The sequence below is a fragment of the Mauremys reevesii genome, linkage group 7 (genome assembly GCF_016161935.1).
Source record: "Mauremys reevesii isolate NIE-2019 linkage group 7, ASM1616193v1, whole genome shotgun sequence".
NCBI lineage: Eukaryota > Metazoa > Chordata > Testudines > Geoemydidae > Mauremys > Mauremys reevesii.
Genome location: NC_052629.1, coordinates 51,222,841 through 51,235,794, shown reverse-complemented (window position 1 = coordinate 51,235,794; position 12,954 = coordinate 51,222,841). Strand labels below are relative to the sequence as shown.

Sequence of the window (12,954 nt, the reverse complement as noted above, 5' to 3'; positions counted from 1 at the left end):
TAAATGTGGAATAGAATGAAATTAGAAATGTTTTAGCACTTGTGAAAGCTACGAAATTAACAGTCCTCTATACTGAATTCTTCTACTTAGCCAGTCGATATGAACGGTACAGCATCAGGTCAAAATCCCCCAACCACACACTGCATTATCCATGTGCTCAGGGTATCCTGAGAGATCAGAGGGCCCTGTTTCCACAATCCACTGAATCGCTGTACTCTTAGCTGCCAACAAGGGAGCAGTTAGCGGTTAATGCCAGCTACTGAATGAGGTTATCTTTTGTTACATGGATATTTTCCCATTATTAGCAGCTATTCTGACCTTAAAGTCTGAGTCTGAGCTATACTGAGGACGCCTTCTCATTTCACTTAGATCACCAAGCAACAGTGAAATGGTAAGAATTTCCTATTGCTTCTGACATAGGTCAAATTTTCCACAGTTGATTGCTTCTATAACTCATTACCTATCTCTGAGCCATGATGTGTCCCACAATGCACACTGTTAGGAAAAGGTTTTGCTTTTCCTCTGGCTACTTTTACAAGTAGGATCCAGGCATGTTGTTCTCACCTTAGATGACACCAAAGCTCACCGGGTAGGTGATCCCTCCAGGAGTTTGTCTCAGCTGGGCTAGTCTCTTTCCTCTGTCCCCACTTCTTTCTTCCCTATTCCCTCCCCTACTGTGACTAATTAAATGACCTATGTGACATGTCCCGCTTTCTCTGGCAACTGGCCTGGGAAATCAAATCTGTTACCAAACCTAGGTCTCCTGTTTGGCAATGCAATGCTTCTCTGCTTTTGAATCAGGTCAGCTCCCAGAGGGAGGTAAAACCCAACAATTTTATATAATTATAATTAACATGGAGTAAATTTAGATAATGCAGATGACACATTTATTGTAAGGACCATCAAGGGAATGGTTTTAAAAGCACTTCACCTTTTCACTGTTTGATTAGTTTACTTGCTGAGCATACTTCACTGTACGTGGAATGTACATCCGATGTCAAAGTGAAATCAGTGTGTTTTCTGTGCTTTTTTTTTTTTAAAAGGACCTTCTGTGGAATAGTTAACTGGTTGTGTCAAAAATATGTATGGTATGTAATTACCAGTGACCTGTAGAGGTCCTCTGCTTCTGAGAATCCAATTGGCTGGATCTGGCATATTTGGAGTGTTTTCAATGGATCCCTAATTTCTTTTCGTTCACTTTTCCAACTCTTCGAACTTTCTGGTTCCACCCAAGACCAAAGTGGTCACACAGAATTAGCACAAGAATGCTGTTTTTGTTGTAAGATTAGAGCAGAAAATATTGGAAACATACTGCTTCAAAATACAGAACTTTTTTGGGAGAGGGACGGGCATAGGAGGATATGAGGGAGAGAAGGAGAGTGTCTTTATAATGGACTCTGTTCTGGATTTAAACTCTGTAACTTCTTTGTTCAAAATCCAGATCTGATTTTTGTTGCTACTTTCCGCCTGCTTGAATAATGAATATGACAGATTAGAAATTGTAGTGTTTGCAGTTGTTTGAGTGTTGTACTATTTGTACTGCACCTCTCCATTTCTAGGGGCCTCCTTTCTGCAGACCGGGGATTGAATGAGGGGCCACCAGAGCTAAAAGCATGAGTCTACAGCTCAGACTCAAGAGCTGATAGCTGTAATTACCACACTTCCTCTGTGGATCAGGTGCAGTGAGGACACACCATGCATTGACCAATAGGTTGCATATTTCCTGTGGACAAAGGAAACTCCCCATTTACGTGATAGGTACTATCTTATAGAGGAAGGTGATGGTGCAATGATTAGGGCACTAACCGAGGATATGAGATGTGGCTCAGTTCCTTGCTCTGCCACAGGCTTCTTGTGGGACAAATCACTTACTCCATGCCTCAGTTCCCCAGCTGTCAAATGGGAAGAATGGTACTTCCTTACCTCAAAGGCCTGTTGTGAGGATAAATGCATTAAAGAGTGTGTGATGCTCAGACACTGTAGCAATGGGGGCTATATAATTACCTGGGACAGGTGCTGCAGATTGCACTAGGGACCTTTAGAGCTGAAAGCATGGCTCTTTATAGCCCTAGCTAAAGCACTTGGTGCTTTAGCTGGGAGGTGGGTGGGAGGTATAACAGATTCTTCTGTAAACTGGGCATGGGGTCGGGGTGGGATTGCATAACACAGACTGGTAGGTTACAGCGACACTGCTCTCTCATGGAAACTTTACTGTGATCCTTTCTTGTTCTTTCCCATAATCTAAACTAAAAGTAACTTAGACTGAAAGTACATGGTTGTTCTTCGTGTATGGAAAAAAATAACAGATGTGTCAGTTGCACTTTTAAACAAAATAATAGTTTGCTAAATTGGAGATCCAAGGGCTAGGTTTTATAGCTAACACTGTATGTATTTAGAATTTGTGTGACACTCCGTTTCAGTGGCAGATGGTTTTAAATTTGCTTTTAAATTGCAGCTGCTCTTCCAGATTTTTTTAAAGACAGCTTTACAGTGTTAATAAATGCTTAGTCATTCATGCTTTTCCCTTCATTTTAAAACATACTTAGAGAGGCTTCTTGGTTAAAAAGATGCACTTTTTTTTTGTAAGTTTAAAAATCCTTCAAAACTTTGTATAAACCAAATGCTTGAGACTGAAATCTCTCTCTTTAGGGCCCCAACATTTTGATCTCTGCAATACACATCAGATGAAGGATGGTTTTGTGGCTAAGGCACTGGACTGGGACTCGGCAGATCTGAGTCCACTTCCTGTCTCAGTCACAGACTTCCTGTATAACCTGAGGCAAGTTGTTTAATCTTTGCCTCCATTTTCCATCTGAAAAATTGAGACATTGTCCTCCCCCCCCCCCTTTGGTCTGTTTCCCCAACTTAGATTGTAATAGGGTGACCAGATGGCAAGTATGAAAAATTGGGACACTTTTATACCATCAGGGTGGTGGTATAGTTGTGTATATAAGACAAAACCCCTAATATCTGGACCACCCTGGTAATATCCGGATGTCTGGTCACCCTAGATTGTAAGCTCTTTGGTGCAGGAACTGCTTCTGACTGTGTATGTACAGTACCTAACTCCATGGGGTCTTGCTCTCAGTTGGAGCAATGTAGCATAACTGTAGTATAACTAACCACAGCATGTCCGGCACTTCAGGGCAGAAATTGTATCTACCTTGTTGTCTGTAGTGCTTAGCTAGACCAAAGGAGTTTTGAACTTGCTCTAACCCTGTTTTTTCCTTCATTTTCCTCAGCCTGTGACCTGATGACCCTGGGAATCTTAGCCTTAGTGACATCCACTGGTTGTGCCTCAGCCAATGCCCTGCAGTCCCTGACAGATGCCATGCACATCCCACACCTCTTTGTACAGCGCAACTCAGGAGGCTCCCCGCGCACTGCTTGCCACCTAAATCCTAGTCTTGAGGAGGAAGAATATACACTAGCAGCCAGACCGCCTGTCCGTCTCAATGATGTTATGCTGAAACTCGTCACCGAACTTCGATGGCAAAAATTCATAGTATTTTATGACAGTGATTATGGTGAGTGCAATGCATCATTTCAGACACACCACAGTGTGTCTCTTGTGTTTAGCTGGAAAAGGCAGTGCAGACATACAGTTTTGGGAAAGAGTTGTTTAGGCTTGTTGCAGGTTATGAGGAAAATGTTTTGAATGGACATAGATGTGTAGTTTTGAGTGAAACAATGCTGTGAAAACTAATTCTCAGACAGGCAGCAAAGTTGCTTAGTAACACCCTATCAAGATAGCTGAAGTTTGACTCATCTTACAGGTTTTCAGTAAAATATTAATAAGCTGTTGACATTGATTGGCAGTGTTCATATGGGTATACAATGGAGTACAAGAAGAACTCTACATCAATCCTTTGTAATATGCTTCCTGTCAAAGCTGAGCACAGTTCTCTTTAAAAATTAATTTTCAAAATTTCTATTACTAACTTCTCTATATGGTTCCCTCCACAATTCTCTGTTTGGAGCATGTATCACAGTGGTACATTTCATGACATTTATAGTAAAGGTTAGAGTTAGCATTTCCCCTGTGTCTGATATGAGTTATATGTCTGTCAGCAAAATTTTACTCTGGGCTGAAACTTGGGAAACAGAAATCTTAGCTTGAGTGAATTAGGTATTCCAAAGTCGAAATAAATTAATCTATGTGTTGCTGAACTCTCACATTGCAAAGATAAAAATCTAAGTTTATTATTTTTTGCATTCCAGTGATGAAACTATGGCTCCATTTTTTAAAACTGTTATTGTATTCACTGCCATCAGCTTGTGATTTGGTCTCTTGAATAGGGATCAGCAGACTTGTTCTGCCTGATTTCAACCCCCTGCAAGCATTTTTGTTTGAAGTTTGACTTGCACAATTTTGATTTTGTGCCTTAATATGGAAAGTGTGTGGGGGGGAGTGGGGAGGAGGGATGGGAAATAAGGAGAGGGAAAGAGAAATTTTGTAGCGGTAAACTGTATTAGAGCTATATGGTATACTGTATAGTGAGTCCACTTACAACAGCAGAGCTTTCTTGTTCTATTCCTACTACACAGCACAAGCTTCCTTTTAGCTAGCTGGGGAAAACACAGTTTTTTTAATTTAATTTAAAAGGAATCACTCTTGGTAAAAATAAAGGGTTTAAATTTAGATTTATGTTTAAAAAGGTTTCTGAGCTCAGGCTAGTTTTGCAAATCCTGGGAACTGCCCCCAAAAACCATTTGTGAGGAAGGTTCACCCATTTCTAAAGGAACAGCTGCTGCTGATTTTGTTCAGAAATTCAATCTAGAGCTCCAAAGCAGTATCAGTTCTGTAGAAATGTCTTAGGGGTGGATTCAGTATACAGATTTACATTATACTTCTGAACTTAGATGATCTGTAGGGTAAAAAAAAAACCAAAGGCCCAATCCTGCAGGCCTTACTTGACCAAACTTTGATTCCTTGTCCTATATACAATATATTTGGCAATATCTCTCTTGAAAGAGCTGAAATACAGTGTACTAGGTGAATGGCTTCTGTTCTCAGAATTACTATGCAGCAAAATATTTGGCTTGCAGAAGGTAAGATTACTTGAGCGTTTATTTCCATACCCGCAAAATATCTTGCAAATATCACTTATGGTTAATCTCCCTTTGTGCCTTAAAATTAGGGCAACGTTTGTAACCCAGCAAATTTGCAAAGGATAGGGCTGCTCAGGTCAGGAATCTGCAGGGAGGACAGTCCAAAATCTTCAGGATCCCTGGCCCCAACCACACCACAGATAATCCTGCACACATTGCACCAGCAACCCCTTCTCCTGGTAGCAAGACTCGTTATTGAGCTACGCTACCACTGATTTCAGTACTATGGTTATGTTCCATTGCCTTTCTCTGTAAGGAATTAATATCTCAGTGCCTAACTGTGGTACCCTTACTGACATTGAATAGTATCTTGTTCTAGAAGTAAGGTACATGGTGTAAGATACTATTCGATATGATTAAGATTATTATCTGGCCCTCAGTTGGGGAGGTAGTACTCGTTGGAGAAGCACTGCTGTTGGGTATCAATTGGCACAGACTTCAAGCCTCTTTCCAAGGGGAGCATGTTTCATAATACATAATTCCCCTCTGTTCCTTCCTATGGGTGCTCATTACTCCTTTATACCTGGAATCACTGATACCCAGTACTCCATACAGAAGGGCTAATGTGGGTTCAGGGGAACTCTGCTTCTCCCCTCCACTTTGTCCTCATTGTCCATTTGCACAGGTGTTTGTTCGCTTCCAAACATGCAGAGAGACGGGAACATCTGGGTCAGTCATTGCCATCTTTGGGGGAAAAATATTCTATGCATGACTTGGTAGAAATGAGCAAATTGTGGAGTTGTTTTTCCTCAAACTGAATACTGTGCTTTCTTGAGACTAATATTCATATGATTCCGGAGTAAATAACATACACTTTTAGAGACTTCCATAATGATTCTGTAAGTTTAAACTTAGCATTCAGGAATACATGACATTAAATTAATATTACAATGTAACATCAGCCAATGTGAAGAAATTGGAAGTACCGTATATACTCATTCATAAGCTGATTTTTTTTTAGTAAAAAAGGGAAGCACCAGAGAAGGGGGTCAGCTTATGAATGGGTATAGAGAGGGAGAGGTAGGACACAATCACTCCCCCAAACCGAGGGAGCAACGAGAGGCAGCAGAGCCAGAAGGGAAGAGGCGGGGCCAGAGTCTCTCCGCTTCTGGCCATGCTGCTCTCCTCACAGCCTCCAAAGCAGCTGCAGCTCCAGGGCTGGCAGGCTGCAGCCGTGCTGCTCAGTCCCGCCCCCCAGAGCAGGCTGTGGCCGTGCTGCCTGGGCGCCGGAGCACGCTGCAGTCACGCTGCCCGGTCTGGCCCGCCAGAGTAGGCTGCAGCCGTGCTGCCCAGCCTGCCAGAGCAGCTCCAGCCAGGCCAGAAACATCGTCCCCAGATAAGGTGGGAAGGGATGGGATGGGGAGAGAGTGGGGGTCCGGGGCTAGGGGTGGGGTCATGTGGGGGGTGGTCACAGGGATTACTCCCCTCACCCCCAGCTTCTCCCCCCCTCAAAAAAAAATTCCCCACCAGTTGCCATCCCCACCCATCAGAGTAAGCAGCTGGCACACCGGGACACTTTGTTTACTTGGGTTTACCTCCGTGCCTGCGGATGCTTGAGGTAAACAAACCATCTCGGCCCACCAGTGGCTTATCCTCATGGCCCAGGAGCCAAAGTTTGCTGACCCCTGAATTACAGGGTCGGCTTATGAATGGATCATTACAATTTTTAATTTTTACTTATCCATCTTCGGGCGGTAGGGGGGTCAGCTTATAAATGAACTGGCTTATGATCGAGTATATACAGTAAGAGTTGAGAGTAAATCCAGTCACCTTTTCTATCTTTGTTTTCCTTTATTCCTCCCCACCAGTGTGAAATCCGGAAAGAGGGTCATCATTAAATTTGGATTTTTGTGTCTCTTTCTAATGCATCAACTTGATACTAGTTGTAGTGGTAAACTTTCTTGGGAATGTGTTTCTCTGAACTCGATAATTCCATTTTCGCCATCTCTATGTTCAGTGGAAACAGTTTTGTGTTATTGTGATTCACTGCAATGTATCTCAGTGAACCACCTCCACAAATATAGGGGGCCACATCTCTGCGGCATCTTCAGTGCAGTGTACAGCATCCCATGAGCTGCTATAAATGCACCAGCTGGCTTTGGTTCCCATATGTTAGCTGAGGATTGTGCTTTGCTTTCTATCTCTTCTCCTGTACACTCCTGGTTGTCCCTGTTATGCTCCCTGCACAGAGGGGTGGAGAGAAAGGAAGAGTAGGAGCCAGTTCCAGGCCTGCTTGACACTCCCTCATGCTGGAGGCATACTCAGCTGGGGAGTTCTGACAGGTTTCCACTGCCTTCACTCTGCACAAAAAAATTAAACAGAGCACACCAGAAAATCTGGTACAGGAGGATTTGTGTGTGTGTGTGTGTGTAGGGGGGAGAGAGGCAGATAGGGATTTATTTTTTTTAAGATACCAGTAGGTATTTGCTGGGAAAGGGAGGTGGGAGAAAGTCTGTGGACATGTAGTTGCTAACTTAGTTGGCAGGAAATTACATGGAGAAACTAAAGACTGACTGCTATGCACCTAATATTGGCTCCTCTGCCATCTGCTTAGTTTCTCACCAGACCTGTGCTTTTGCACTTCCAGCTGACTGACTTCCCAGCTCAGCGTTCCTGATTTGACTTTTGAGTAAGGGACTGACAGTGAGGATGCAGGTCACTTGGAGAACATGTCCTTATGATCAAGGAGGGTTTACAGCACTAGGCATGTGTGATTGATTCCAGTAAACAGTCCTCATCTATGCAGTGTTTGGAAATCATAACTTTTCCCTGAATTAATATTTTTCACTTATCCATCTGTAAAACCAACTAGACTCTGCATGTCATCCTCCTAGAAACAGTCAGATTTTCTAAGGACAAAATAATGTTGTCAAGGAATCTTGCATAATTAAAAAAACAAAACCTTTGTTTATAACCTCATGGAGAACTTAAAGCTGAAGTCTGTTTACATATTGATTGTCTTCCCCATCACACACTCTTTGCATTGATCGCGACCAAAAATAATCTAATATAAAATTGACATGGCAAATGTGTACACCTGGCAAGTCAAATGTTTGCCCTTACCTCAACAGGACTCTCTTACAGAGCTGTGGCTAGGATGAAACATGGCTTGTTTGACATTTTTGGCACAAACTTTAGAGAGAGAAATTTCTATGCACAAACTTTGCAGAGTGCAAGATGTTCCTTTTTGGTAGAATGCCCCAAAATCATATTTTTAAACTTGACATGAAATGGAAAGATAGGAGTGAACCTAGCAACTAGAGAGAAAAATTGCTAAATAGAAAAGGCAAAAGCCTGGTTCAATTTGTGATATTCAGGCTGTGTTGAAACTGGAGCTTTTAAATTTTGCCATTTTTGCGGGGAAGAAATGAGTAATAGCCTCTTTTAATGTAGTGAAGGGACCTTTCAAAGACCTCCATCTTGAAGGTTGAGACATAAAACCTTTTCTCAATGATACAACATTCTTCTACTGGGTCATACTGATGAAGAAAAGATCAACTGGCATGTCTCCATATAGCTTTTGTACATTTGTGGAAGGAACATGGGGGATTCATGTTTTCTCTATAGATAATGTATTTTATGACTCTGCTAACCCCCACTTTTAATGGTACTTTTCTCGTGCATAAGAAGTGTGTCGTTTCAGAAGAGGCACTGAGAACTAGAAAAGCTGCATTTGCTGCAGCCGCGTGTGCATAAAAAGAAGAAAAGAGGGGCAAACAGAGTAGAATGTGCACATGCTACTCCTCATTGATACCAGTGGGAGTTGTGCCTGCAGAGCTAGGTACGGAAATTGGTGCACTGTGTTTGATAGCTTAATAAGAAAACTAAATTAAGTCTCTTCATAGTCTGAACTTCTGGAGTGTGGCTGAGCAGTCTGAGCATAGGTGATAGTGTAAATTCTAGCCCTAGCTCTGCCACTTCCTTGCTCAGTTCTCTCAGGAAGGGCATGCAATCTCTGTTTGCTTTAGTTTCCCTGTCTGTAAAATGGGTTTAAAAAAACCCCAAAATTCTTCCTCACAGGGAGGTTGAGACTTAACTAGTATTTGAAATTCACTTTGAGGCCCTCAGGGGAAAGGTGCTGTAGAACTATAAAGTATTAATTGGCAATAATCTAATTATAACCAGATTCATTTACCCAAGGAACCATGGTCATATTAAGCGGACACATTTTTTAGGATGATTTTTAGAAGACCAAGATTAATGACTGTAATTGGCTTTAATTTATGAAAAAATGGTGTCTGCATTAAGCATGTTAGTGGTTCTCCTACTGTGATCTGTGGAGTTGCTATCTCAATGGAAAAATCTGCAGTAGGAATAAAAGGCGATCGTGGCATGTTGGAACACTCCAGTTTCATAGGTCACTGTGTTCGGATTGTATTCTGGGCTGCTTTGTATGCCTGCAAGAAATTTGCTAGCAAGTCTATTTTGTTTGCTTTTTGTTTCGTGGGTTTTACTGGTGTAGATTCATCAATAATCAAATTGGCTGATACCAAAGTTGGCGGGGTAGCGAGCACAGAGGATGCATGCAATAAGGGGAGATTTGACACTAATCAACGTGAGCAAGAGCAGATGAACAGTGCTATAACTGCCATAAAAAAGTACTGTCACTGGGTGGGAAAGTGGCAGCCAATGGAGTGTTTTCCTAAATATAGAGTGCAGGATTGGGTCTACATGCTGTACTGCCAATACACCACTGATTGACCAAACACCACCTTTAATATATACTAAATATAACTGAGAAGAATCTGCTTGGCTGTGGGGAATACAAAGTCATTCTGTTTCCCAAGAGATGATGAGTAATAGTTGTGTTTTTAGGTTAGTCTTATGATTGGAAAACATTTCTCTCTTGTGCTGTGGTTTCATCTTAAGATCTCTATATTTCCATACACAAACACATTCAAGCAAAACAATTACTCATTTAGGGCCCGAAATTGCCACTGTGCCGGCACTACTCATGTAAAAGAGGGCTGCAGTACTTGGCTCTTAATTCTGTGTGCCAAAAAAGTGACTAATACAGCAGACTGGAAAATGGCAATTATTTTCTATGAACATTTTCAAAAGGAATGTGCATGCACACATTTTTCTAAAATGTTCATGGACTAAAAATTGCATGTGGGTGTGTTTTTGAAAGGGGGCAAAAAGGAGTTTTCTGAAAAATGGGAGAAAATTTTGGAAAATTAAAAAAGAAACAACCTTTTTTGTTTTGGAAAAAAAATTGGACAAATATTAACTTTTTTTCATAGGAAAAATTCAGCCCACTCTAGCAACTATGTGCCAACTTCCCTCTATGAAAATTATTCCTCCATAAAGGATTGGAAACTAATTGACTTTCCATTTACTAAGTGCCTTTAGAATTCTTTTGAGGTGGGTCAGATTTACCTCCCCCATGAAAGAGGAACATAATTTTCAATCCTTAGTTCCAGCTCTAGGGGATCCATTGTAGGCCAGAGCCTGCTGCCATTGGCTTTCACGACTGCTGCTGTCTCACTATGTAAGTAGAGTTAGAAGAAACCATTGCAGACTCTGAATCTTACAGTTGTTAGTTTCCCTCCAGGTGAAGGGAATTGAAAACCTAGCAGAACCCAGCCTTATTCCCTAGCTGTGGAGCCAGAATCCCATGGAAACTCCATGTAGGTGCTGCTCTGCCTTTCGCGCCTCCCTAGCTGAGATATGCAGCATAGACTCTCCTCTGTTCCAGGGAGTGTAGGGGAGGAACATTTCTTTTATAGATTAAAAAATGGCACTTTAAACATACCCGTTTCACTTTGTGTCTTCGACTCCTGGCTGATTTATATACCGATCAGAGTTAAGGATGAGCTGGTTTTTATTCTGCCTCCTTCATCATCATCAGAACTGTGTGAATAAATTACTTTTTTTTTGGTTTGCTGGCAGTTCTGAAAAATATGGAAGGGAAAATCCTTTCAGGTCAACCCAAAACAAAATTTGTGAAGTCTTTGAACTGAAAGGGTGGGGGAAAATCATATGGGTGAAAATAAACATTTTGTCTCAAAATTAAGTATTTCAGTTTGATTTTCCAGCATTTTTAATGTTTCTAAAATGGAATTGAAGGGAATTTCACGAGTCATTTTGCACTGAAAAATCAAAACTTTTCAATTTATTTTCTGAATTTACCTTTTTTGACTGAAACAATCCAGCAAAATGCTTGTCAAAACAAATCAGTATTTTTATCCCCTGCCCGTCAAAAAGGCCAAAAAAAATCTCACAGCTCTAATTATCCATTAAGTTGTTAGCCAATTGTGTTTACAAATCCCTGTTATTACTGCTGAAGATGTCAGGAGCAGACAGAACAGAGCTTGTTTTTTTTTAACCCTTCAGATCTCACGCTGAGTTTGTAATACTGACAGAGAAAAAAATTAACCTTTTGACTTCTAAATTGAGCAAATTTGATATGGAAGCCATTGAAGAAATGGTATTTTGTGTTTCTGCATTTATTCTCTAAGTCACTTTTCTGATTGTGACAGCAGTTAATGTAACTGGGTTATGTAAATTAAGCGTGGATTTTTGTCATTTCTGTTGGTATTTTTTTATTTAGTAATGCATTGCAATACATAACACTGAATTTAATTAAATAAAATGTCATTTCATACTATTACTTGTAAATTTTTAGTAGTACATTCTTAAGTAATATAAACATTCATTTAATTATGAACAGGTATTAGAAATCAGAAGGAATTATCTTTCCATGTGTGGCATTGCATACCTGGCCAGGTGAGAAGTTGGTGGAGGTTACTTCTTTCACTAAAGCATTAACTACTGGACCCTGCCAGAAGCAGCAGCATAGAAACATAGGGCTCAAAGAGTACTTAAAAGGTCATCTAGCCCAATCCCCTGTGCTGAGCCAGGACCAAGTAAACCTAGACTATCACTGACAGGTGTTTGTCCAACCTGTTCTTAAAAGCCTCCAATGACCGGGATGCCACAACTTGTGTTGGAAGGCTATTCCAGTGCTTAACTAGCCTTACAGACAGGGAGAACAATTGATCACCATCCTCTAACAGCACTTACCGTATCTGAAGTCTGTTATTAGGTTCACCCCCATCCCAATCTTCTTTTCTTAAGGCTAATCATATCTAGATTTTCTAAGGTTTCCTAAAACTTTCATAATTTTTGTTTCTTTCTGCTTGACTATCTCCAACTAGTCCACATTTTCCTTAAGTGTGGCACCCAGAACTATATACAATACTCCAGCTGAGGCCTCACCAGTGCCAACCAGGGTGGGACAGTTATGTCCCGTCTCCTACATCTGACACTCCTGTAAATACACCTGTGACAGACAACAAAGAATCCTGTGGCACCTTATAGACTAACAGACGTATTGCAGCATGAGCTTTCGTGGGTGAATACCCACTTCTTCGGATGCAAGAGTGCAGAGTGACAGAGTGCAGGGTGCAAACAGGTGAGCCTGTACCCTGATCACTCAGATATTAATTAGTTCCCCTGGAGAAAACTGATGGGGGTAATTAGTCAGCCTAGCCGGCTGAACCAATTACCCCATCAAAAGGGGTCTGATAAGAGGTACAGGAAGGCAATGGAAAGCGGAGAGAAGGAAGAACAGGGCTAGCCTTTTCAACCTTTTTTCATTTGCAGATCCTTAAAAATGGAGTGCAGACCCCTTTGGAAATCTTAGTCTGTGGACCCACAGGTTGAAAACCACTTTCTTAGGCCAGTTTGCTTGGTCTTAGAAAGGAGTTAAACATCTAAAATATGATGGTTGAGGTCTCACTAGAGAGCGTAGGCTTAAGCAAGATAACCTACAATTGTTTGTACAAAAGAAATAAAAGGGGAAATACAATCTTTGAAATGAAATCTCACATCTTATCC

The 12,954-nt window shown here is 41.2% G+C and overlaps 1 protein-coding gene across 11 annotated transcripts in view; it reads left to right on the top strand.

Moving 5' to 3' along the window:
• GRID1 (glutamate ionotropic receptor delta type subunit 1) overlaps positions 1-12,954 on the top strand; it is an 845,372-nt gene that overhangs the window by 336,287 nt on the left and 496,131 nt on the right. For 6 of the 11 annotated variants that reach the window (XM_039480948.1, XM_039480949.1, XM_039480956.1 and 3 more), the window contains one exon: positions 3,243-3,527. In XM_039480948.1, coding sequence (XP_039336882.1) covers positions 3,243-3,527 — 285 coding nt within the window. Of the gene's footprint in view, positions 1-2,649; positions 2,780-3,242; positions 3,528-12,954 lie in introns of all 11 variants that reach the window. The other 5 variants (XM_039480953.1, XM_039480955.1, XM_039480954.1 and 2 more) reach the window with 1 other exon arrangement.